The sequence below is a fragment of the Bufo gargarizans genome, chromosome 5 (assembly GCF_014858855.1).
Source record: "Bufo gargarizans isolate SCDJY-AF-19 chromosome 5, ASM1485885v1, whole genome shotgun sequence".
NCBI classification, from domain to species: domain Eukaryota; kingdom Metazoa; phylum Chordata; class Amphibia; order Anura; family Bufonidae; genus Bufo; species Bufo gargarizans.
The window spans coordinates 134,679,669-134,707,223 of NC_058084.1; the positions used below are offsets into that span (position 1 = coordinate 134,679,669).

The window sequence follows — 27,555 nt, forward strand, 5'->3', positions numbered from 1 at the left end:
TTTATTTTTACACTTTTTATTTAATAACTATTTCCCCCCTTAGGGGCTAGAACCTGGGATTTTTTTTCATCCCTTGTCCTATTCACCCTGATAGAGATCAGGTTGAATAGAACTTCACACTGTCCCTGCTGCTTTGTGCTCTGTGCACACAGCATCAGAGATGTTACCATGGCAGCCTTTGCTTCAGTAGCGTCCTGGCTGCCATGGTAACAGATCGGAGTCCCAGGCTTACACTGCTGGGGCTCCGATCAGAAGCTGCCACTACACCACCAATGAGGGGGAGGGGAGAGGACCCTGTGGCTGCGGTGTATGGTGTGCTTACACCAATGTATGACAGGCAGGACATATGAGGCTGCGGTGTATGGTGTGCTTACACTGATGTATGACAGGCAGGACATAGGAGGCGGCGGTGTATGGTGTGCTTACACTGATGTATGACAGGCTGTATGGTGTGCTTACACTGATGTATGACAGGCAGGACATAGGAGGCTGCGGTGTATGGTGTGCTTACACTGATGGGTGTCAGACCCCCGCCAATCTGATATTGATGACCTATGTCCTGCCTGTCACACGACACCCCTGGCGATCAGCTGAGTAAAGAGAAGGCTGCGCTCTGTGTGAACGCAGCCTTCCCGTCATTGTTTACACACTCGCCGCTGACATCACAGTGGTGAGCAGGTGTAATTACAAGCCGTCCTAGTCCATTCTATGGGACAGCTCATTCCTATTCAAGTGTATACTACAGAGGAGGGCATTGAAGTGAATGGGACTGTTTTGTGATTACACCTGCTCACCGCCGCAGTGTCGACAGCAAGCAGATAAGGCTACTTTCACACCTGCGTTCGGTGCGGATCCGTCTTGTATCTGCACAGACGGATCCGTACGATAATGCAAACGCTTAAATCTGTGTAGAACGGATGGGTTTGCATTATTCTTTAAAAAAACTGATCCGTCCTGACTTACATTGAAAGTCAATGGGGGACGGATCCGTTTTCAATTGCACCATATTGTGTCAGTGAAAACTGATCTGCTCCCATTGACTTACATTGTAAGTCAGGACGGATCTGTTTGGCTCTGCATCGTAAGGCGGACATGTCCACCTCAAAAGCGAAACGATGACCAAACACAGACAAACTGATGCTTTCTGAACTGATCCGTTTTGGGCCGCTTGAGAGAGCTCTGAAACGGATCTCACAAGTGGACCCAGAAACGCCAGTGTGAAAGTAGCCTAAACAATGAAGGGAAGGCTGCGCTCACACGGAGCACTGCCTTCTCTTTTAACCAGCTGATTGGCGGGGGTGTCGGACCCCCGCCGATCTGATATTAATGACCTATCCTGAGAATACGTTAAGAATAAGACCGGCACTCGCTTGATTTTATTCAGTCACATATTTCATCATAGTGACGCGTTTCAGCAGCTATGTGCCTTCATCAGACATGTTTGATGAAGGCACATAGCTGCTGAAACGCGTCACTATGATGAAATATGTGACTGAATAAATCTACCAGATTATTCATCAAGCGAGTGCCGGTCTTATTCTTCACAAATTATCTACTGGGATTCCTGCCCGCAGACACGTATACCGCCAAATCCCTCGAGCAGTGCCGACCTCATTTGGATTATCTATCCTGAGAATACGTCATCAATATTAAAATCCCGGAAAACACCTTGAACCCTTTCAAGCCCGGAGTTTTTTTTTTTGTTTTTTAGTTTTGCGCTCCCTGCCTTCTCAGAGCCATAACTTTTTTTTATTTCTGTTCACATAGCCATATGAGGGCTTGGTTTTTGTGGGACAAGTTGTACTTTCCGACGCCATTATTTAAAGGGGTTCTCCGGCCCTTACTTGAAAATTGCCCATCTTCATTACCTGTGGAGGGAAGGTTATTACACCAATACTTACCCTCCACAGCGCAGCCCTTCCTATGAGCATTTTCAAGTCTTCCGGTCCAGCGCCATCTTCTCCTTTTCCTGCCTGAGGCAGGAGACGGAACGTCCTCACTGACTGCCTCCTCGGTCCCGTCACTTGCACACTACTGCGCATGCGCTGGGACCGCCGGCCGTCTTCTGAGTGTATAGGCTTCTATGTGAAGCCTGTACTGACTTATGTACAGTGCCATGTAAGCGCTGTACATGAGTGACAACATAGCAATCAGCCACAGAGGCTGATCGCTATGCTGTGGAGGTCATTGGGGGAGCTGTGGATGGCACATGGGGGGCACTTTGGATGGCACATGGGTCCCCTTGTGGGCACTGTGCATGGCACATGGGGGCACTGTTTTGGCAAACTGTAGATAACATCTAGAGTGACCCCATAACAGTGATATCCACAGTGCTCCTATAACAGTGACACTGTTATGGCAGCACTGTGGATGTTGCTGTGATGGGGATCATGCAAACTACTGTGATCGGCCCAGGAATCCCTGTCTCGGCCACAATTTCCAGGCCAACCTCTGCTCCCCGACCAGATAAGAGACTGGCTGTATCATACATTACTGTCATATCGTCAGTTCAGTCAGGAGAGTGCGGTCGGCCTGGGAGATGCAGCGACGCGCGGACAGTGTTTCCCAGGCTGATCATGGTCTTATCTCATGTGTATCACATATGATGGCCCAAGATAAACCCTTCAGCAGTCAGGACCAAAAAAAGATAGGATTAGCCCTCATGCAGAGGACCGTATCCGTTCTCCTTTCTCCAAGTAGCAGATCTGCTAAATAAGGATACTGCCTGTGTGAGATGGGCATTCTTTTCCAGAGACATTGAGTTCTATGGGTTTTAGATCTGCATTATGAGGACCAGAATAAGACATGTTCTATCTTTTGCTGTACTAATATACGGATGTGGAAAGCTCACTGATGAAGTCCATGTGTTTTCCACATTCGTACTGTATGTCAGTTCTGCAAAAAAAAAAAAACATGTCTTATTCTGGTCCTCATAATGCAGACCTGCAATCCATAGAAATCAAATGGGACTGCAAAAAAAAAATGCGGGTCGCACACTGACACTGAACATTTCACTGATACCACTTTTTGATCACTTTTTTATTAAAATTTTTGTAGAAAATAAAGCTACTAAAAACGTCCAGAATCGGCCATTTTGATGCTTTTTTCCGTTTTGCTGTTTGCCATATGGGAAATATATTTTTGTAGTTTTATACTATGGCAGTTTTTGCACATCATGACCACCCATGATGTGTATTTTTTTATTTTTTTTTTACTTTTTTTTTTATTTTGTGAAAAGGGGGGGGGGGGTAGAATTATTTTGTTTTTATTTATTCTTTTACACATTTTTTTTTTACACTTTTTTTTTTTTATAGTTCCCATAGGGAACTATAACATGCAATCATCTGATTGCTATTATAGACTCAAATGCACTTGCATTGGAATCTATGATGATTTTACTACTTTCCTATTACAGGCAAGGGCTCCATAGGAAATACTGTGCAGCAGCCTCCTGTCATTCACAAAGACAGGGGCTGCTGCATACATCCAATCGGTTTTCAGCGCGCTTAGATGCCGTGGTCAGGATTGACCACGGCATCTGAGGGGGTTAAATGTCTTCAATCTGCATTACTGCCGGTTGCGGACATTAGCTGTGGGTGTCTTCTATAGGAAGCAGGCGGACACCCGCGGCTTTGCACCCGCAGCGGGCGCCATCTTTAAACACACGCCCGATGATGTACGTGTACGTCATCGGGCGTGAAAGGGTTTAAAGGGGTTGTCCGGATTCAGAGCTGAACCCGGACATATCCCCATCTTCACCCCTCTGGCCCCCCTGGATATGAGGCAATATGGACAATCACAGTACATTAGTAAGTGCCTTGTATTAAAGGGAACCTGTCATTCTTTAAAATAATAATTGTGAAACACTGGGGCACCATGAAATACCCCAGTTTCCAGGAGTGGCTGGAGTGGATGAACAGAGTTAGGCAGTATGAACATACGTTAGCCCAGACAGCAAGGAAAAAGGCAGTCTGGTTGCGGATTTGGGGCAATTGGAAATAGTGTCAGTCGATGTGGAAGTGGTGGCTTTGTGGGGGAGAAGGGGGTGTAACCGGCAACTGGAAATAATAATAATGATAAAGATGCAGACTTGGCAGCCCCGCGGAAAGAAAAAGGGGGGGGGGGGGGGGGTGGAGGGAGGGATAGGAGGGGTTTGTTAATGAATAAAATGGAAATTTAGTATAGGCTTTTTCGAAATTATTAATGTATTCTCACTCTACTGTTGTATGATATTGAAATAGAAGATTGTTATACATTACCTTTTAGAAAATAAAAGAATAAAAAAAAAAAAAAAAAAAAAGGGAACCTGTCAGGTTGAACATTGTATGTGAGCTGCACGCAGCATGATATAGAGCAGGAGGAGCTGAGCAGATTGATTTTATAATTTTGTGGGGAGATTTCCAGTATAACTTGTAACTCATTCATATAAATTCCTGCTCATTCTGGGCTTTGAAGTCCAGGAGGCGTCCTATCAGTGACATCCTGTCCTCTGACTGTATATACAGACATAGCTGTCAATCACTGATAGGACCACCTCCTGGACTATAAATATAAATGAATGAAATACAAGTTATAATGAATCCCAAAAGATGATAATCTGCTCAGCTCCTCCTGCTCTATAATATGGTGCCTGCAGATTATTTCTCATTATTATAGTGACAGGTTCCCTTTAACTTTCTCTACATGATAAATGCGATTTGCTGAAGTGAGACGACCCCTTTAAGTTTTTTGTTTCCCCCCCCCCCCATTTTCCGCTATTGTATATTCTGTGTTTGTATTACAGCCACGTCGTACGCGTACCTGCACATCTTTCTTTGTAGGGAATGCTGTCTAGCATTATCTCTTAGTGATTGGGTCAGATGTGACCCCAGGCCAGGTTTTCTGTCTGGCCTAACTGAATTGTGTGTCAGAGACTTCTAATATTCAGCATTCTTCTCCTCAGAAGACTTCTACAGGTTGATTTGAATGTTAACTGTTGATGGCAGCTATCTCACCAACCCCATCAGACATCTGACCATCATCAAAATATGGGACATAATATACCTTTATTTACAGCATCTCATATGAAAGTGTTTTTTTTGTGGGTCTGTTTTCTTTTTTTTTTTTTTTTTATGTCAAATTTTTTAATGTTTTAACTTTTTGATGTCTGTCCAATTAACCTGGTCTTTGTTTTCCAGTATGTTCTGTCTGTTCTGAAATTCACCTACCCTACCCTTTTTCAAGGGTAAGTATTCATATTTGCATGAAACATCTACTTAGAACCAAATATCTTTAAAGATCTATAATGAATAAAAAAAACGCACCTATGTGCTCAGTTTGGTTGCCCTGTATTTTATAGCCCATACCTGGCAACACACAATTGGGATCAAGTTAGTGTACCCAACTGAACCTACTGAAGTGAGACAACCCCTTTAAAGTTTTTTTCTAAAAGAATCCAGGGAGAGGGCAGACGGCAGTGAAGGGGGGCATGGCCAGCACAGTGACGTCTCGTGTACAGACACATCTCTGCTCTCTCAGGCTTGTGCACGAAACATCATCTGAGCAGGGGCAACTACAGATGCAGTAAGTGCATGGTAAAGCTGTTACATTTGACTAGTTAGAAACCTACAAAGGACAAAAAAATAACTCTGACAACCCCTTTGATTTTCAGTTACATTAAATTAGAAACGTGTTCAGATCCAAGGGCTCCTGGATTGAAAACTGTAAAAGAAAAAATGGAAGTTTAACTAATGTTTTTTAAAGTCTGCATGAATGCATGTGAAATATTCCAAAATCTAATGGAAAACCACCCTGGAAGAGTAGAGCTTCTTATAAGAACAAAACAAAAAAGTTGGACTGATTTATTCCCTTGTTTTTATGAAATGATTCTGGATGTGAGGGTCAGGAGTTCATGTAGTTATGCTGTCTTGCTGATTCATGTGTGTGGAAGTGATATTTGTTGATTTACACCTTCCCTGAGGAAACAGTAAAAATATGATCCTATATTAATGTGGATCTGCTGGACTGATTATTTTAAATATCGTTTCTTATTTTCTTTTTATAGGTGGCAGACCTTAGTGGGTGGTATCTTTCTTCACATATGTTGGAAGCTAGGCTGGGTGGAGATCAATTGCAGCTCCAGGTAAACAGACCTTTTTCTTTGTACTATAGAGCAGAGCTTCTATTTGACTTTGACCTCGTTCATTATGTGAGCTTGGTATTTGTAGAATAATCACAGGAAGAGGAAGTGCCACACAATTCACGATATGCTAATGTTTATTTTAAATTTTTCCCCTAGTTTTGTATGTATGAAAAACCCTAAATCCATATAAATGGTAATAAACTGTACTATCGGTGATACAAGTAGTACAATTATTCAAAATAAGCCAAAGACGTGATAGTTGTGGTGTCTTCTTCCTTGTTAGGGTCTTCTGCGATCCATTACGTGTTCCTTGGTGATGATCATCCAAAAAGTTCTGAGGTGTTTGGCAGTCAGTACGATAAGAAGCAGTAGTCTGGTTTCTAGACACATTCCCATGTGTGTGGCATAGAGCAGGAATGCCAGTGGCTGACTACTCTCATCTAACCATGACTTTATATATTCTGTAGTGTTATGCAAAGCAAGCTTTAGAATAATACTTTACGGAGATCCGTCTCCGTACAGTATTAGAATGTATGGGCTCCGATGAGCTGAAGTTAGTTATTCACAAAGCCGCGCGTGACTTTGTTGAATAACTTCGGTAATTGATTTTTAAAGTGGAAAACCACTCTAACCACCTCCGGACCGCCTAACGCAGATGTGCGGTCCGGAGGCGGCAGCGCTGCGCAGAATCGCGCATATACGCGTCATCTCGCGAGACGCGAGATGACGCGCTTTGCCGGCCCGCGCATGCGCAGTTCGGGCCGGCATTTCGTCAAGGGGGGTCGCGTCATCAGCTTGCCAGCCAATGATCGCGGCTGGCAAGCTGATGATTTTTAAAAAATCCAATCAAAGGCCAGATAACAGATCATATTAGTAAATATGATCTGTTATATGGCTGCCTGCTCCTCTGCTGGTTCTTTTCGTCGGTTGGATCCAGCAGAGGAGCAGGCTTCACAGTGAGTACACCAAACAGCACACTTTAGCCCCAGATCACCCCCCTGCACCCCTATTAACCCTTTGATCGCCCCTGTCAATCACTAGTGAAAGGAAAAAAGTGATCAGTGCAAACTGTCACTTTTTTTTTTTCCACTGGTATTGACTGTTAGGTTTTAGGGATAGTTTAGGCCCCTTGGTTAGGTAGTTTAGGGATCAGTTAGCGCCCAGCCCACCGCACCGCAGTCCCTTATTCGCCGATTACCGTATCGCTAATCAGCATTTGTACTTTTATAGTATCTGGAAGTGATCAAAACTGATCACGGTCAGATCTATAATAGTATTAGTGTCACTTTAGTTCACCCTCCACCCAAAACGCAGTGTTTGCCCGATCAGGCCTGATCGGTCGCCCACACGTGCGTTCGCCCACGCCCGCCCCACCGCAGTGACAAAAAATATATATTTTTTTGATCACTGCACATTCACTTTACACGCGCTGCGGCGATAAAAAAATCAGTTTTGATATTTTTTTTTATCAACCGCAGCGGCCTCCGGTACTTCGCTAGCCTCCCCTTTGTAAGACAGGCTTGCTTTTTTTTTTTCTTGGGTAGTCTCAGGGAATACCCCTAAATTTAGTTGCCCAAATGTCAAACAGGGGGTATTCTTCTGAAGAGGCCTACAGGCTTCTGACCCAGTCGGATGAGGAATGGGAACACTCATCTGATGAATCCAGCGGCTCAGAATACGAACCTGTAGAAAGCAGTGGCTCTCTGACCCAAAGTTCGGACGAGGAGGCTGAGGTCCCTGATAGCACCAGGCGTACCCGGCCCCGTGTCACTAGACCGCAGGTTGCGCAGGATCCGCTCCAAGAGCAGCTGAGTGGGGCTGGTGCTGTCGGATTACGTGGTGAGGCATACACCAGCAGCCCAGCCCTTCCTGGACCTAGTACCAGCACTGCCGTACAACCTGGTGACGTGGCGAGCACCAGAAGGGCAGTTGAAGCTGGTACGGTGGCACGAGCAGTAGTCACCCCGTCACAGCCACCGCAAAGACGGGCCCGTAGAGCCCCTAGAATCCCAGAGGTGCTGGCAAACCCTGATTGGCAGTCCCCAACTTCAGCCGCACCTGTAGTTCCCCCTTTCACTGCCCAGTCTGGAGTTCGGGTTGAGACAGCTCAGATTGGTTCGGCCCTGGTATTTTTTGAGCTGTTCTTGACTGCGGAGCTCTTGGACTTAGTTGTGGCCGAAACAAACAGGTATGCCACACAATTTATAACCGCCAACCCGGGAAGCTATTATGCCCAGCCTTTCCGGTGGAAACCAGTCCAAGTTTCCGAAATTAAAAATTTTCTGGGCCTTCTCCTCAACATGGGTCTAACTAAAAAGCATGAATTGCGGTCATATTGGTCCACGAACCCAATTCATCACATGCCCATGTTCTCTGCTGCTATGTCCAGGACACGATTTGAGACCATCCTGCACTTTAGTGATAACAGCACCTCCCGTCCCAGAGGCCACCCAGCTTTTGATCGGCTCCACAAAATTCGGCCCCTCATAGACCATTTCAACCTGAAATTTGCAGATTTGTATACCCCAGAGCAAAACATCTGCGTAGACGAGTCCCTGATACATTTTACCGGGCGCCTTGGCTTCAAACAATACATCCCAAGCAAGCGCGCCCGGTATGGGGTCAAATTGTATAAGCTCTGTGAAAGGGCCACAGGCTATACCCACAAATTTCGGATCTATGAGGGAAAAGATCAGACCCTGGAGCCGGTCGGTTGCCCTGACTACCTGGGGAGCAGTGGGAAGACAGTCTGGGACTTGGTGTCACCCTTATTCGGCAAGGGGTACCATCTTTATGTGGACAATTTCTACACAAGTGTGGCCCTCTTTAGGCATTTGTTTCTAGAACGGATTGGCGCCTGTGGCACCGCGCGAACTAGTCGCACGGGCTTCCCCCAACGGCTCGTTACCACCCGTCTTGCAAGGGGGCAGAGGGCCGCACTGTGTAACGAAGAACTGCTCGCGGTGAAATGGAGAGACAAGCGTGACGTTTACATGCTCTCCTCCATTCACGCAGACACAACAATACAAATTGAGCGAGCAACCCGTGTCATTGAAAAGCCCCTCTCAGTCCACGACTATAACCTTCACGTGGGAGGGGTGGACTTCAATGACCAGATGTTGTCTCCGTATTTAGTTTCCCGCAGAACCAGACGCTGGTATAAGAAGGTGTCTATATACCTAATTCAATTGGCTCTGTATTATAGTTTTGTTCTCTACAGTAAGGCTGGGAGAACTGGATCCTTCCTCAAATTTCAGGAAGAGATCATCGAGAACCTCCTGTACCCAGGAGGTTCCGTGGCCCCATCCACCAGTGTAGTTAGCCGTCTACACGAGCGACATTTCCCCAATGTGGTTCCTGGTACCTCAACCCAACAGTCACCCCGAAAAAGATGTTGTGTCTGTAGCAGGAGTGGAATAAGGCGTGACACCCGCTATTTCTGTCCTGACTGTCCTGACCACCCTGCCCTATGCTTTGGAGAGTGTTTCCGGAAGTACCACTCACAGGTACACTATTAGCATAGGGATCATCTCACCAGGACAGGCACACAGGGCTATTAGGGCCCATTCACTCACACAGCTGCTGCAAACCTCTCCTTTCACCTGGGACAAAGTGCATAACGCACTTCGCCACATCTTTGGGCGATTTGCGCTTTGCACATTGACCCATGGGGAAGGAGAGGTTTGTTCTATAAAGGTAAAAAAAAAAAAAACACCAGTAAGCAAAAAGGTTACTGTTCAGTTCAAAAAGTTAAAGTTTATATGTTCTGTTCAAAAGTTAATAAAATGATTGCGTTGCGGCCTGTTTTTTTTTTTTTTTTTTTAGTTTTTTTTGTTTTACCTTCCAGGTGGACCAACCGATCGACTAGCTGCAGCACTGATGTGCATTCTGACAGAAGCATTGCGCTGCTGTCAGATTACACGCAAGTCGGTGTATGCGGCGCTGCAAGACGAGATTTCTACTCTGCAGTAACAGATACGTTTGCCAAGGCATACGAGCTGAGGAGGAGGCGGCGTTCCTATGCTTTGGCAAACACTTTGTATATATATAAAAAAATAAAAATAAATCCCGGCAATGATTTATTCATCCACATCGATTGATGTGAATGGAGAAATCTGGTTTGCCAGGGCATACGAGCTAAGTGGGTATGGATGTAGGGCGGAGCTCCTATGTCCTGGCAGACGCCTTTCCCCTCTTTTTTTTTTTTTTTTTTTTGGCAGAGATTTTTTCATCCACATTGATCGATGCGAATGAAGAAATCTGTGCCGTTCATTTTTTTCTTTCAGCCCAGAGGCTGAACGGAAAAAAAAATCTCATTACCTGTATGCTCAATATAAGGAGAATAGCAGAAACTCCTAATGCTGGCCATACATGTAATGATTGCGGAGACCCTCAAATGCCAGGGCAGTACAAACACCCCACAACTGACCCCATTTTGGAAAGAAGACACCCCAAGGTATTCGCTGAGGGGCATATTGAGTCCATGAAAGATTGAAATTTTTGTCCTAAGTTAGCGGAAAGTGAGACTTTGAGAGAAAAAAAAAAAAAAAAAATCAATTTCTGCTAACTTATGCCCCAAAAAAAAAATTCTATGAACTCGCCAGGCCCCACATTGAATACCTTGGGGTGTCTTCTTTCCAAAGTGGGGTCACATGTGGGGTATTTATACTGCCCTGGCTTTTTAGGGGCCCTAAAGAGCCAGAAGAAGTCTGGGATCCAAATGTCTAAAAATGCCCTCCTAAAAGGAATTTGGGCACCTTTGCGCATCTAGGCTGCAAAAAAGTGTCACACATGTGGCATCGCCGTACTCAGGAGAAGCTGGGGAATGTGTTTTGGGGTGTCATTTTACATATACCCATGCTGGGTGAGATAAACATTTTGGTCAAATGCCAACTTTGTATAAAAAAAATGGGAAAAGTTGTCTTTTGCCAAGATATTTCTCTCACCCAGCATGGGTATATGTAAAATGACACCCCAAAACACATTCCCCAACTTCTCCTGAGTACGGCGATACCAGATGTGTGACACTTTTTTGCAGCCAAGGTGGGCAAAGGGGCACACATTCCAAAGTGCACCTTTCGGATTTCGCAGGCCATTTTTTACACATTTTGATTGCAAAGTACTTCTCACACATATGGGCCCCTAAATTGCCAGGGCAGTATAACTACCCCACAAGTGACCCCATTTTGGAAAGAAGACACACCAAGGTATTCCGTGAGGGGCATGGCGAGTTCCTAGAATTTTTTATTTTTTGTCGCAAGTTAGTGGAATATGAGACTTTGTAAGAAAAAAGAAATAAAAAAAAAAAAAATCATCATTTTCCGCTAACTTGTGACAAAAAATAAAAAGTTCTATGAACTCACTATGCCTATCAGCGAATACCTTAGGGTGTCTACTTTCCGAAATGGGGTCATTTGTGGGGTGTTTGTACTGTTTGGGCATTGTAGAACCTCAGGAAACATGACAGGTGCTCAGAAAGTCAGAGCTGCTTCAAAAAGCGGAAATTCACATTTTTGTACCATAGTTTGTAAACGCTATAACTTTTACCCAAACCATTTTTTTTTGCCTAAACATATTTTTTTTCATCAAAGACATGTAGAACAATAAATTTAGCGAAAAATTTATATATGGATGTCGTTTTTTTTTTTTTTTGCAAAATTTTACAGCTGAAAGTGAAAAATGTCATTTTTTTGCAAAAAAAACATTAAATTTCGATTAATAACAAAAAAGTAAAAATGTCAGCAGCAATGAAATACCACCAAATGAAAGCTCTATTTGTGAGAAGAAAAGGAGGTAAAATTCATTTGGGTGGTAAGTTGCATGACCGAGCAATAAACGGTGAAAGTAGTGTAGTGCAGAAGTGTAAAAAGTGCTCTGGTCATTAAGGGGGTTTCAGCTAGCGGGGTTAAAGTGGTTAAAACTTGTAACCGAACTCTGCTTCAGTTGTGAGGTACTAGTCGGAAACAAAGCAGAGTTCGGTTTCAAGTTGTAGTTTCACCACAGCTAGAATGCCGGTGGGTAGCCATCACTGCCTTAGGCCTCATGCACACGACAGTGCTGTGTTTTGTGGTCTGCAAAACACTGATGCCGCCCGTGTGTGTTCCGCAATTTGCAGAACGGGTGCCCATTATACAAATGCCTATTCTTGTCCACAAAACTGACAAGAATAGGACATGTTCTATTTATTTATTTTATTTTAATTTTATTTTTTTGCGGGGCACTGAAACAGAGCAACAAAGCGTTCAACAAAGGGTCCGCAAAAAATGCGTCTCGGATGTGGACCAAAACAACGTTTGTGGACCAAAACAACGTTTGTGTGTATGATGCCTATGGGAATTTCTGAGACTACAAAATAATAGTCTTCTCCAGCCCATTAACAGTGCCACTGGTTTCCATTGGCCTAGTTATCTCTTGCTGATGTACCTTTTTTGTTAAAGTATTTTACTCCAATTTTTTTAACACCATAAATATGTGAAACAACCAGGGTATATTGCTTGAATTGTCCATTTGGATAAAATTATACTTGCGTAATCTTTTGGTTAATTTGACTGAAGGAAAGTGTATGGAAGACCACAATTACGGTAGATGGATGTTACTGCGCTTCCTTACCCAGCTTCCTCTGTCTGCCCATAGGGCGCACACTAACGGACTCTTAAAGGGCCCATATGTTCTCATAAACTCTGCCTACCCTGACCTCGGCCTGTTACTGACTACAAGTTTGCCGGACTCATCAGTGCTCTGCACTGGTGTCTCTGACACATGTGGGTCAGCTGTCTACCACATTGGGACTGTTCCTGGAGGTAGGGGTTTAGTGGCTCCCCTGCAGCAAAGTCCAGATCCCTCCTATAGCAGTGTTTTTCAACTCTGGTTCACGGGACCCACCTACCAGTCATGTTTTCAGGATTTCCTTAGTATTGAACAGGTGCTATAATTAGTGTATATGCATCAGGACTTACCACAGGTATTCATTCTGTCGGATATTCTCAAATCCCGACCGGTAGGTGGGTCCCGAGGACCGGAGTTGAGAAACCCTGCTCTATAGGGATAAAGGATTAAAACCAGGGGACTACCCTTATGATTAGCCTCAAGTCAAACCATTTGGTCGGCACAGTGTTTCTTTATCACCTATGACAGCACTTCTAGAAAGACCGCCTCCACCTCCTCAGGACAGGAAACAGGAACCAGAACCGCCTTTTAAAGGAGGGATCATCCCCTCTATCTCCAGTTCTGTTTCCTGTCCTAAGGGGCAGGAGGGAATTGGATCAGCTGAATATCAAGACAAGAGCTGCAGGGGCCCCGGCTATAAAAATACTGTGTGGAGGGTTATCACGTAAGGCATAAGTCTCCTCTTGGAGCTGCTGTAGAAGTCTGGGCTCCCTTCTCTGTCCTTACCCCTTCCGTCATCTTTCCCAGTTCCTGGGAGGGTCTGGCCTTCTTGGGCTCCTGCGAACCTCTGCGGCCGCGTTCGCATGTTCGGCCGCTGGCCTGCGCAATGATCTGCGGGTACTTCTAGGTTGCGGCGTTGGGAGGAAGCTAACGCTGCAGACCGGAAGGGGAGGGATGCTATCTAGCGCGCGCCGAGAAAGGCCCAGCCGACTCACTGTCATGCTGGGTGAAGAAGCGTGGCAATTCCTCCATTCTGGCTGTTTGCTGTATGAAACATGGAGCAGGCTCAGTGCGCTGATCCCACTGAGACCACCAATGATACATTGGTACAACGGTGGGGTAAGAGGGGTTATAACCCAGCATTATTTATCTTAATGCTTATGTTTTTTGTTTTTTTTTGTTGCTTAGGTTTCAAAGGAGTCTTGTAGGAAGACTTCCAGAGTAAAGGAAAAAAGGATGTGGTGTATGTAATAAGAAGCTTCCTTCTGCCTGGGCAAAACCCCTATGTCAGGGGTGTATCGGCAAATTAATGGAAGAGGAAGCTCCATCTTTTATGGGCAGCATAAAATAGATGATATGTGAAGAGGTCAGGGAGTCGGTTAGCGGTCTGAGAAGGCACCTCCCCAGTACTTCCACAGCTGCTGCAAAAGACTCCCCCTCCAGTGATAGTGAGATACTTTCTGGTCTGGAAGAAGGAGAGTGGGGATTAACAGGACGAGGCTGCAAGGAGACCACTTTTTCATGTGGAAAATACTAATTCCCTAGTAAAGGCGGTTTGGGGGGGCGACTATGGGGTTGGACGATCAGAGGCCACAGCATTCAGTCAAGGACTCTTATGTTTGAAGGGTTAGCTCCCAGGAAGAGGAAGGTGTTTGATGTGCATAAGAACATTCAGGATGTGATTGCCAGAGAATGGAAAAGGCCGGATAAGTGAAGCGGAAGTATTCTTTTGAGGAGTTGTCTGCCCCCTGGAATAGGGCCCTAAAGCTTGATGCCGGAGTAGCAAAAATGTCTAAAAAAGCCACACTCCCCTTTGAGGACATGGGTTTGCTCAAGGACCCGATGGATAGGAGAGCAGAGGTTTATTTAAAGAAACATTGGGAAGCCTCTGCGGCGGCTTTTAAACCTGCTATTGCTGCTACGTCTGTTGCCAGATCACTAAAAGTGTTGATGGGGGAGTTAGAGGCTCAAATTAAAGGGGGTACCCCTAGGGAGCAGTTTTTGTCTTCCTTCCCTGTTATAAGTAATGCCTTGGATTTCTTAGCAGATGCTTCTGCGGATACCTTAAGATTTTCTGCTAGGGCTTCCGCCTTATCAACTCTGCCCAGCGGGCTATTTGGTTGAAAAGCTGGAATGGGGATGCTAGTTTCAAGGCAAAACTTTGTGCTATCCCTTGTCAAGAAAAGTTTTTGTTTGGGCCCGTCCTGGATGACTTACTAGAGAAGGCCTCGGACAGAAAGAAGGGCTTTCCCTCTGTTAGTCAGGTACCCAGCAAGTCTTTCCATCCCAGATTTAATAAGGGGAGCTTTAGGGGCAAAGAAAGAGCAAAACAATTTGCAGGTCCAAATAAAAAAAAGTAAGGGGTTTCTTTTTTCCGGATCAGACACCACAAAAAATCAGTCCCAATGACGCCAGAGCACCTATCTGAGGTAGTCTGTCTCTTTTTGCACCTCAGTGGCAGAAGATCGCATTCTGTGATGAGGGAGGGCCTAAATTTAAAATTTTTGATTTTTCCAGTAGGGAGATTTGTAATTACAGATTACCATTCAGTTCCCGCAAAACAATCTGCCATTGTCGCAGAGCAGGAATTGACAGAGGTTTTTTATTTATTTTTATGGTTAAAAACCCAAATGGCTCATTTCGGACTATAATAAACTTGAAGTGTTTGAACCAATTTCTGCAGTACGAGAGACTTCGTATGGAGTCCATCAAGTCAGCAGTGAACAATCTCTTCCTGTTTTTGCTTTATGGCCACAGTAGACCTGAGGGATGCGTACGATCATGTCCCCATTCATCCCAGCCACCAGAGGTTCCTGAGGGTAGAAGTTTGGTTAGAAAGGGAGATTCTGCATCTTCAATCCCGAGCATTACCCTTTGGGCTCGCTCAAGCTCCAAGGGTTTTCACAAAGATGGTTTCAAAAATGATGGCCTACGTCAGGGAGAAGGAGATCATCATTATACCTTACCTAGACTACTTCTTCTCTAGTGTCCGTCAGTCACTATAAGAGGGGCCATGTCGGTAGGGAGTCTCATGACAGCCACTATTCCAGGGGTGGAATGGGCCCAGTACCATTCAAGGCTTCTTCAGATCCTGCGAGATTGGGACGGAAGTCTCCTCCCCTCTCTGGACTCAGAGATATCTCTATCCTCCCAGACCTTAGATTCCTTGGGGTGGTGGATGGATCTAAAAAAAATCTAGAGAGAGGAGTTCCTTGGACCAGGGAGGCGGTTCTCCCCTTAACCACGGATGCGAGCGCATTCGGTTGGGGAGCCCATGTGAGGTCCCTGCTATTGCAGGGGATTTGGGACAGCAAATCTCTGTCCCATTCGCACAATTTCAGGGAATTGGATGCAATCAGGATAGCCTTAGTACAGAGTCTCCAGACCATCGGAGGCAGGAATGTAAGGGTCTATTCGGACAACACAACAGTAGTGGCCTATATCAACCGGCAGGGAGGTACAAGAGCTCAGAGCCTAATGTCTCTCTCTCATCAGATTTTCAGCCTGGCAGTTTCTCTATTATCTTTCTGCAGTACATCTTAAGGGTTTGGACAACCTGAAAGCGGACTTCCTCAGTCGTCACCTCTTATCTATTATTTTATTCCTACGAATTTCTTTACTGATCACCCCCTGATGAACCGCTAGTTGTGGATGAAACGCGTCGGGGGCATTATATCCCAGGTCATCTGTATATTTAAATAAGTTTTGTTATGTAGTATATACACATCGGGTATGTACTTATATGTAGGGTCTTAAGAGGGTGGTTTTCGGGGTCTAGGCACCTCCACCATCAGGGGCATCCCTAGGCAGAAATTATCGTTGGGGTTGGATAGGGATAGATTTTTATTTATTTATTATTTTTTATTTATCTACCCAGCCTCCCAACCTCTGTCACCCCAGAGATACCTTTTAAATACCAGCACCATCCCTGTTAGTCTATCTGTTCCATATTTTTATTGTTGGGGGGAGTACCAATTTTTCACATCTTGGTTATTATCAGGTTTGCCCTGTTACCCATAATATATAAATAAAGGTAACTTTAGAAGCACGTTCACTTCTCTTCCTTACTTTAATTTAATTACTACTTGCCCATCATCTGCAGCATCCGATACTATATTTTTTTCTTTAGTACTCCAGCGATAGATCTCTTTGCCACCAGGGCAAACAGGAAGGTAGAAGTCGTCTTTTCCCTTTCTCCAGTGGAACATCCGAGAGCTGTGGATAGGCTCAATCTTGGAGGCAGGGCCTTCTATATGCCTTTCCCCCACTAAAAATGCTACCAAGAGTCTTCAAGAAAATCAGAGAGGAGGAGGCCACGATAATAGTTATAGCTCCCTTTTTAGCCGAGAAGAGTGTGGTTTTACTGGCTCCGCAAGATGCCGATAGCAACACCATGGGTGCTTCCAGTCCCAGGGTCCAGTTTTTCACCCGAGGTGAAGAATCTGCACCTGACTGTCAGGTTATTGAGAGGAAGATTTTAAAGAAAAGAGGTTTCTCCGAGGATGTAGTTAGTACTCTCTTGGCCAGTCTGAAAGATATCCCTTCGAAGATCTTTCTTCGCGAATCTGAAAAAAGATTTGCCAAGAAACCTGTGGATGTGCTAGAAGCTCCCGCTAGTTTTAGATTTCCTACAGGAAGGATGGAACAAAAAACTTTAGCCCAGCACTTTAAAAGTCCAGATTTCTGCATTAAGTGCCTTGTTTGAGTTTAAGTTAGCGGAACATCTTTGTATTAGAAGGTTTATAACAGCAGTCTCTAAATTGTCACCGGTCTGTAAAAATAGAATCCCCCCTGGGATTTAAATTTGGTCCTTTCGAGCCTATTGATGAAATGTCCCTAAAGTTGCTCTCCATAAAACTTGCTTTCCTTCTGGCCATAACTTCGGCTAAAAGAGTTAGTGCGATTTCTGCTCTTTCTTTTGACCCTCCCTATTTGGTCATCCTGGAAGATCGGGTAGTGATTTCTCCTGAGCCTTCTTTTTTTTTTTTTAAATATCTTTTTATTAAGTTTTAGAGATTCCATTCAATAGCAAGCAAAGTACATATGTCATACAATTTTCGAAGGCATAACATCATCCTCCTTTCATCGTTACAATGCGCCAATCAATGTACAGTAAAAATCAAGACAAACAGTACACTCAGAATCTCATTTTTAATTTTCTCCCCCTCCCTCCCCCCCCCCCGTAAACCGGTATAACCCCCTTCCTCCTCCCCCCCCCCCACCTCCCCGATGAAGATCCGTTGTTCTGTAAATATCCCAAGAGAGCCCTCTCCTCACTATCCTTTTAGAGCACCCAAATAACTGGCCTCCACTGAGACTCACAATGGCTCCTGAGCCTTAACTAACTACTCGCAATGGACCTAGGCCTCCCTTTAGATCTTCCTTCAGATACCATTCTGTCCATTTGAATGGGCTCATAATTTTCATGAACTCTATGTCTGGGACATACGATAGGATAAACAGTTTCCAGGTCCGGAACCAACTCTTTCCAAGCGCCTCCTTGCAATTTAACGCCTCTAACCACTCCAAATGAAACAGTTTGCCCATTTGTACCTCAACCATTGCAATAGTGGGAACCTCAATTGATATCCATAGCTGAAGCAAACACCTTTTAGCCACCATAAACAGTTTGTGACCCACCAATGGTATTTTAGAAAGATCATCTCCTTTGTCGCCCAATATTTGGGCATCTGGCTGAGCATTAGGTTCACAATGCAATATTGCCGCCGATGGTGTAACAACTGCCCGTAACTTGCTAATTTTCCCCAACATCCGGCCGATTTCCTCCCAATATCCACCTAACTTCGAACACTTCCACAACCCGTGATACAGATCTGACTTGGGGGTGCCGCATTTAGGGCAAGCTATAAGTCTCCCTGGACTAGTCGGGGAACTAGGGATATCAAATCCGTATATAGCATGGTGCAAAATTTTTACATGCGTTTCCCTCCATGTTTCATTCGTTACGGCCTTGCGCAGTGCTGATATCCCTAACCAAATTGTTTCATGAATCTCCGCCACCCCTAACTCTTTAGCCCATTTTTTAAAAATTCCTTTGGGATCTTTGGTTCTCCACCTATCCCTCAGCACATGGTGCAACATTGACAATGACCTCTTCGTCCTGACACTAATAAACGCATCAAAATCATTGGGTTTCCACTCCAGTGACAGATCCCTCGATAAAGTCCTGCAATAATTTGTTACCTGAGAATACTGCATGAACGAGGAGCTCCCCAATGCCAGTTTGCTTTTTAGTTCCTGCAAGGTTGCCCATCTTCCCTCCGACTCGTGGAACAAATCCCCTATTTTGCGCAACCCCTTGAGAGCCCATTCTTTGAAGAATACATTTTCGTTACCTGGTCGGAATAATGGGTTCCCCCGTAAAGGAAGATGCTTGGATACCTGATATGGGAGTCGAAAATGGGTTCTAAGGGCTTTCCAAGCTATTGTCGTGTCTCTTACAATAAGAGAGGGTTTAATGTAATCCGGTAAATTAGGCCTTTTTGCATGCAGCAAAGCCACCAGGTCCCAGGATCGCACCAGCTCCCGCTCTAAGGCCAAATTTGAATAATAACACGTCCCGTTGACCCAGTCTAAGATGTGCCTACATAAGCACGTTAAGTTATAGCCCCTGATATCGGGAAAATTCAGCCCCCCTTCCTCCTTTCTTCGCTTTAGTTTGGCCAGTGAGATTCTAGGTCTTTTTCCCTGCCATAAGAAACGGATGAATCTGCTTTCCAGTAATTGGATATCCGCATGGCGAATGAGGAGTGGGATAGTCTGGAGTGGGTATAAAAGCTTAGACATACTCATCATTTTGATGAGATGGCATCGGCCCACCAGATTTAGCGGTAACCCCTGCCACCTATCCAGTTCTCGCACTATCTTTGCTATGAGAGGGGGAAAATTCAGGGTATACAATGAATGCGGGTCTCTGCCAATATGAATGCCCAGATACTTAATGCTCCCTTGCGCTTTCGCTATACTCAAATGCTTTGGTATCTGATAGCTCCCCACATCCTTCTGAGATAGGGCCAACAGCTCACATTTTGACGCATTCAGTCTATACCCCGAGTAGGAACCAAAATGAGTCAGAGCCTGAAAAATGTTGTCCATGTGTTTTCTAGGGTTAGCTATAAATAACATTACGTCATCTGCAAATAATGCGACCTTAATTTGCCTTTCTCCAATCCTTATTCCTTCGTATAGATCTGAATGGGTTAAGAACCTAGCTAATGGTTCAATGGAAAGGTTGAACAGGAGAGGTGATAGGGGGCACCCCTGGCGTGTCCCTTTTTGGAGACAGAAGGGCTTGGATAAAAAGCCCGGAGTGTATACCCGTGCTCTCGGTAATCTGTATAGTTGCGTGAGAAAGACCCTGAACGTCCCCGAGAACCCCATTTTATCTAGCACTGCCTCCAGCCATGCCCATCTCACATTGTCAAAAGCCTTTTCAGCATCCAAGGTGAGCATGGCTGGAGCTTCCCCAGGCCGCGGTTGATGGCGAACTCTATCTAGAACCGTTAATACCGTACGAAGATTTGTTACCGCCGAACGACCCTGTACAAATCCCACCTGTTCTTTACTGATGAGCAAAGGTAATAAGGCCGCCAGACGATCTGCAATAATCTTTGATAGGATTTTGGTATCCACATTGATTAATGAGATCGGCCTGTAGGACCCTGGTGATAAAGGGTCTTTACCCGGTTTAGGAAGCAACTTGATATAGGAAATGTTTTCCTGGTCCGGAGATGCTTCACCCTGCAGTACTTTATTATACCATTTCAGTAGAATCGGCGATACCTGACCTAACAATGCTTTATAGTATTCCCCGGGGTAACCATCCGGGCCAGGTGCCTTAGCATTGCCTAACTTACGAATAACAGATTGAAGTTCTTCAAGACTAATCTCTCTGTTAAGGGATTGTGATTGTTCCGCACTAAGGCATGGTAGTTTGACCTTTTCCAATAGAGAACCTTTCAGATCAGGTTTAGTGCCGTCCTGGTATAGTTTCTCATAATATTCGCCTAGCATTGAATTTATCTTAGAGGGGTCAGTGACCACTCGTCCCTTTTGCTCCTTGAGGCCAGCTATGAATTGATGGGCTCGTCTGCCCTTAGCAAGATTAGCCATAAGTCGCCCGGATTTATTTCCAAATTTGTGTAAAGTTGCCTCCAATTTGGAATTATTTAGTATCTCCCTGCTTTTTTCATTAATTTCAAAAGCTCCCCTAGCATCCATCCACTTTTGTCTATTGAGGACTGTGGGGTACCTTCTGTATTCCTGGTAAGTATCCCTCACTAACCTGCTGGTTTGCTCAAATTTGGCCTGGGATTGTCTACGAAGCCCAAAGACATGGCTCATTATTTTCCCCCGCATAACTGCTTTAGAGGCGTTCCACAGCAACTCAGGTGAATCTGTATGCACCTGGTTGTCTCCCATGTATTCCTCCCACCACGCAATCAACTTATTAGTAAAATCCTCATTAGTTATCAGATTTGAAGGAAATCTCCACAAGTAGTCAAGTCCCTTAGGGTAAGTATCTCTCACTTGTATCCAAATCGGGGAATGGTCTGATATCACCAGGTCGCCAATTGCCGCCTTTTCCACCCTTCTCATCAGATCAAAGCTGGTCAGTATATAGTCAATACGCGACCAGGAATCCTGAGAGTGAGAATAAAATGAATAGGATCTTTCATCAGGATGCAATTGACGCCATGGATCAACCAGCACCACCCCCTCCATCAATCTGCCCAATGCTCTGTCATGGTGACTGATAACTGACTTTGATGGAGTACTGCGTTGCCTATCTTCCACCTCTCTCGCCACTGAATTGAAATCCCCCCCGACTATTTTATTCTCGCAGGGATCCGTCAATAGCTTGGATTCTAGATCCTTGAAAAATTTCCCATTATTCTTGTTGGGGCCATACACATTATAGATGCTATAAAGTAACCCTTGAACTTCAACCTGAATTTGGACAAGACGTCCCTCCTCATCCGAAAAGGAATCACGGACCTGGCAGTTTAAATTCTTGTTAACTAGGATTAGTACCCCAGCTCTTTTCCCCACCGAGGCCGATCCATATACTTTCCCTACCCACTATTTATTTATCCTCATGAAATCTGCTGCTGCGAGGTGCGTTTCCTGAAGAAGTACTATATCTGGGTCAGCCTTTTTCAGGTAACGCAACACCATCCATCTCTTGTGGGGTGATCTTAGGCCCTTCACGTTCCAGGATATGATTTTCATACTCCTAAACTCCTGAGTGCTAAACCGGCTCGAGATCCTTGTCTCCTATTTAATCAGATTACTCTTCCCTGAGAGATAGAACAACGAATCTTCAACAAATAAAGTCGGATCTCCCCTCCCCTTTCAAGAAATAATTGTTGAACTATAACCGTCAATACCAACAGCTAAACCTAACCCTCCTCCCACCGTATAAACTTTCTGTTATTAGGACTTCCTTTTTTCTGAGCTGCCGAGGCACAACCACCCCCCACCAACTGTGCATCTGCCTATTCTTATAATTGAAAACATTTTCTATCATGCAGCATTGGCGACCTACACATTCCTACGAGACAATATCACCTTGGGGCTATCGGAGCACTTTTAAACCCACTGAACTAAACATCTCATCATCCGACCCCATGATAAATTAACGTCCATGTCACATTTGCCCCAATGTTAACACTACTTTGCAATTAACTACATCAGGTGCATCTAGCGTCCTTAACTGACACGCTGCGCGCGGCTCCTTCCAGGAGGTTGCTCTCCACTTCTACGACCCCGGTCCCTTTGGGGAAGACGTTTCTCCTCCGGACTGCTCGATCTCTCCCAGCTCTTGTATTTACCCCTATCCCGATCAGCCAAGTCCCTTGCATCTTCAGCTGTCAGTAGATCTTGCAGAGATTCCGTTGCTGCACAGGGGTCACTAAATACAGCAGAAGTTCCATCTGGCATGGCTACTCTCAGCGTCGCCGGGTATTGCAGCTGAAACTTGATCTGGCATCGGAACAAAGCTGAGCATAAACCACTAAACTCCCTCCGTTGTTTCGCAACTTGCGCAGAATAGTCCGCAAATAGCAGTATTACCTGCCCTCTAATCCTCAAGGGGCCTCTCCTGGCTCTGTATGCCCTGAGGATCGCCTCTTTATCGCAATAGTCCAGGTACCTCATTATCACTGGACGGGATCTCTGCGCCGAGTTAGTATTGCTCCGGCCAGGTGAACTGATCTGGTCCGGTGGCGTTCCGATCCTGTGTGCACGTTCAACTTTGTGCTTTCCATCCAGCCCCAGGGCCCGCGGGAGGTCAAGTTCACAAATTTCTTTAAGGGCTTGAGTTTTCACCCCCTCATGTAGGCCTAGGAGCCGCAAATTGTTCCGTCTGGAACGGTTCTCTAAGTCCTCAAGACGGTCTCGCAATATGATATTGTGTTTTTGTAGCTCCTGGATAGCCATATTGGATTTAGAGTTTTCCTCCTCCATTGTTGTACAGCGCTGACCTAGATCCACTAGGCACACCTCGTGCTGCCCCACAGTCTCATGCAGCTGCTGTAGAGATGCCGCCAGCGTTTTGGAAAGCGTCTCCTTTATATCGGGTGCCAGGTGCCTGGCTACTTCTATTGCCAGCGATTTGTAGTTAATTCTGGCCCCCTCCGATGTGTCACCAAGTGGCGAGTCAGGTAAGGCATCGATTACACTTTCAACCGCACTCGACGGAGACGCGGGAACTTGATCCTCCATCTTGCCTGTCATCTTGTTGTCGGTCTGTGCAGCGCCGCTCCGTACAAGCTTTTTACCGCTCCGGAGCAGGTATCTGTCCATGAGTCACTTGCTGGGCAGCTTGAGAGATCAGGGACACAATCCCGACTCACACGGTGCCGTTGTATAGCGTCCGGAGCTTGCTATGGGTGAGGGACGGACGGAGCTCACTCACTCCTCGCCTGCCATCTCAGCGCCGGAACCGGAAGTAGCCTTCTTTTTTTAACCAAAAGTCTCTTCACGATTTCACCGCTCTCAGGAGATAGTGTTACCTTCATTCTTTGCTTCTCTTAAAAATAAAAAGGAATCGGAGTACCACTGTCTAGATGTTGAGATGTATTTTGCAATATGTGCAGGTCACCCAGCCTTGGACATCTTTAAGTCTGCTGGTTTTGTTCCAGTTAGTGAAGAAGGTATTGGCAGCCTCTTCTCACACTATTGCTAGGTGGATTAGACAGCACATTTCCTTAACCTACTCTTCTAAGGGGATTGCTCCACCCTCAGTTTCCACGTCTTAAGCAGAGAGAGCTTCTGCCTCTATAGAGCAGATTTGTAAGGCAGCTACCTGGATCTCTCCACATATGTTTTTTAAGCACTATAGACTACAGTTACCTTCCAATGTAGGTCTTACCTTTGGTCGTAATGTACTTCAGGCTGTGGTCCCACCCTAGACAAATTCTTGCCTATTCTCCAGGGGTGCTGTCATAGGTGATAAAGAAATATAGAATTACACTTACCGGTAATCTGTTTTCTTTGAACCTATGACAGCACCACTTGAGACTGCCTCCACCTCCTCAGGACAGGAAACAGGAACCAGAACCGCCTTTTAAAAGGAGGGATCATCCCCTCGATCTCCAGTCCTTTTCTCAAGAACTAAGAAATATAACATCCAACAACCTAGCACAGGCCTTTTAAAAAATAAAATAAAATTGTGTGTGTGTATATATTTATACACTATATATAAAAAAAATATAAAGTATTAGGTTGTTTCCTGTCCTGAGGAGGTGGAGGCGGTCTCTCCAGGGGTGCTGTCATAGGTTCAAAGAAAACAGATTACCGGTAAGTGTAATCCAATATTTCCACACATACTGAGCATGATAATGTTTAGGCACTTTACTCAAAAAAACTTCACAGTGTGCATCTTAATCATGTTTTACATTTTTACTTGATCACTTGTTTGAATGCTCATTTCCAGTAACTGTCCTGTATAAATGTGCCGCTGACGAGCTGACAAACGTCCTTGAGTTATCCGTCATTTGTGCGGCCCGATAGAAATGAATGGGTCCACAATTCCGTTCCGCAAAATATGGAACAGAATTGTGGACGTGTGAATGGACCCTAAGGGTGAGCATTCATCCCCATACAGAAGGAATGATTGCTGCATGGAAATCCCGCTGATCAGTCTGGCGGTGACTGGAAATTAACAGTTGAGTCCCAGTTTTTACTCTGTGTATCGTCCCACGTAAATATCCCCTAATTCCGAAGGCTTTCCTATTCCAAAGCTTGCAGGAGCCTCCCAAGGTTAGTGATGGAGAAATATTATGAGAGTTCGGCTGGTCATGAAGGCAGGTCTATAGCCTCCAAGGAACCAGCCCTAAATGTGGAACAGAATGGATTCTCAAAATATACGTATTGTGCAACCAGTCTGAAAATCTGTGTCAAAATCAGCAAGCAAATGTTTCTGCGCAATTCGCCCATTGCATTGGAATAGTTTAAATCAGAAGTTAAAATTAGCATCATGCCCAGAAATCTAATGTGATGGAGTGGAATAGCTCAGATATTTGATGTTCTGTTTGGATAAAAAATGTAAAAACTCAAAGTAGGAAAATACGTTCAGGGTAAAAAAAAATAATTGGACATGGCAGCTGATCGTGTGCCAGGCGACTTGTACTTTGTTTTCAAGGACGCACTTGAAGTGCTGATAAGTGACTGAGCACTTTGCCCTGAGCAGGCGTAGCTGAAACTACTGTGCATAAAGACCAAGTTCTTGTTGATTTTGTCTTGATATATACTGATTCTTGGATAATTGAAGGTGGTATTATATGTAGATACAGCAATCTGTTTTATGCAGCTTTAAATGTACTATATAAAGTATTTTTCAGAATGTGTTTAGCTTATCAGCCACCAGAGGGCAGCATGTGGCAGAGAAGATCACAAAGGCTCAGATAGAACATTACTCAGGCTTTTCCTGCAAACAATATTTCTTATGCAGTCTGTTCAGTGACTGTAAGTCAAGTAACAGCCCTGTGGTCGGTCACGCTTTGTTTTGTCTTTTGGTTAAGGATCTAAAGGTAAAGTTGCAATGTTTCAGTTCTACTTTACTTAGAAATTCTATTATGTGAACATTTCACTTTGTTTTTTCAACAACATATCTAGTAATTTAGAAAGGGGCGAACTAACTCTCCTTAGGGAGAGAGCACTTTAATCAGGGTGAGGAGACTTATAGGCCATAGTACCCCCCCCCCCCCCCCCCTTGCTCGGACACAGGCCTCCTACCCAGTTAAGCCAGTACTCTCTGCTCTGCACCCCCGAAACAGCTGTCTGCAGATGAGGTGCTGGCATATTTACTATCCAAGTCATGTCTCTAGGCTTATTTTAAGAGCTGAACATTGACTTATAGGATAGCTGCCTTACATCTGGTGGCATTAGAGGCAGAGCTTATTAAGAGCTCATTTGCATTTCTTCCCTCCTAGTAATTTAGAAAAAATACATTTGCCTATGTTTTCGGAGAAATAAAGAAAATGTTTCCTCAGGATACTGCGAAAAGTTATCTTTTGTTTTTAGACTTGGGAACAAAATGGAGCAAGCACGTCATTGTGAATGGGGGGGGGGGGGGGAGAGAATTTATCTGAGCCCATTCATCTCAGTGATAATTTGTACTTTTTTTTTTTTTTTCTTCATAAAGGTGTTGTACAGGGCAGAGGTGTAGCTAGGCTTTCATGCACCTGGGGCAAGGATTCAGGATCGCGCCCAATCCCCCCCCCCCCCCCCCCCCCCTTTCGCACAAATGCCACTCAAATTAACATAAGAGGAGAAAGTTAAGCAGCGCTTATTATTATTATTTGGAGCTTGCACCCCATTTCCAATATTCTAAGGTTGGTGCTGCCATTTATTATATTTTGTGTATGTGTGTGTATTTTTTTATATATATTTTTTTTTTATACATTAAGCCACTCCTCTAGCTCCACCCAATGCATAACTATATTCACCCAGTCCAAATTAATAAAATCTACCATAGGGTACATGGCGGTACCAGTACACTGTGCAATAAATTCATGAACCAACTGGTCCTACCTCATCCAGGGTTTTGCTGGATCCAGAACAAGGTGATAAAAAAAAAAAAAAAAAAAAAAAAAGAGAATAATCGCATAAGGAAGGGATGGTAACTGTCCATGTTAAATATCTAGGAGGGGGCGCTGTGCTGGCCTGTAAGACCGGGCCATCCCAATGTATAACAGGTTAACCTAGGGCATTTCCCGTGCGTGCTACCACAAAGTAGGGTTGAGCGGTAAACCGATGTCATCGATATGGCGATATCGCTGTTTCCTAATAACCACAGTATTTTGTGCCGTCATAGAAGCAGTCACATGTGCGCTGACAGCTTCTAAAACTGTGTGTCTGCCCGCCCCTGCATTCTGCATAACAGTACTCACAACCACATTACTGCCCGCAGCGGCCGCCCCTGCATCCTGCATAGCAGTACTCACAACCACATTACTGCCCGCAGCGGCCGCCCCTGCATCCTGCATAACAGTACTCACAACCACATTACTGCCCGCAGCGGCCGCCCCCGGCTCCTCCTAGCTCCCCATATTCATGTATCCTCCCACAGACGTCGGAATCGGATAACGGCAGAGGTGAGCACAACAGCCAGGCGGGAAAAGTCTCCCCAACTCACACACAGTTTGGCCTGCGAGGAGTGAGAGAGACGAGACCTTAAGCATAGAATAGAGCCGGCCCGGGTGTCATACAGAAAGGTGCTGCGTCTGTCTGTCTTCTGCGGCCTGGTCCTTCCTGCCTGCAACCTGCACACTGATCTATAATAGCAGGCATTAGGGAATAAT

General features: G+C 45.0%; 1 protein-coding gene across 2 annotated transcripts in view; it reads left to right on the plus strand.

The window, feature by feature from the left end:
- The window catches only part of TMEM241 (transmembrane protein 241), a 126,548-nt gene that overhangs the window by 4,500 nt on the left and 94,493 nt on the right, over positions 1–27,555 (plus strand). For both annotated transcript variants that reach the window (XM_044293626.1, XM_044293627.1), the window contains exons 2-3: positions 5,178–5,224; positions 6,044–6,121. In XM_044293626.1, coding sequence (XP_044149561.1) covers positions 5,178–5,224; positions 6,044–6,121 — 125 coding nt within the window. The remainder of the gene's footprint in view (positions 1–5,177; positions 5,225–6,043; positions 6,122–27,555) is intronic.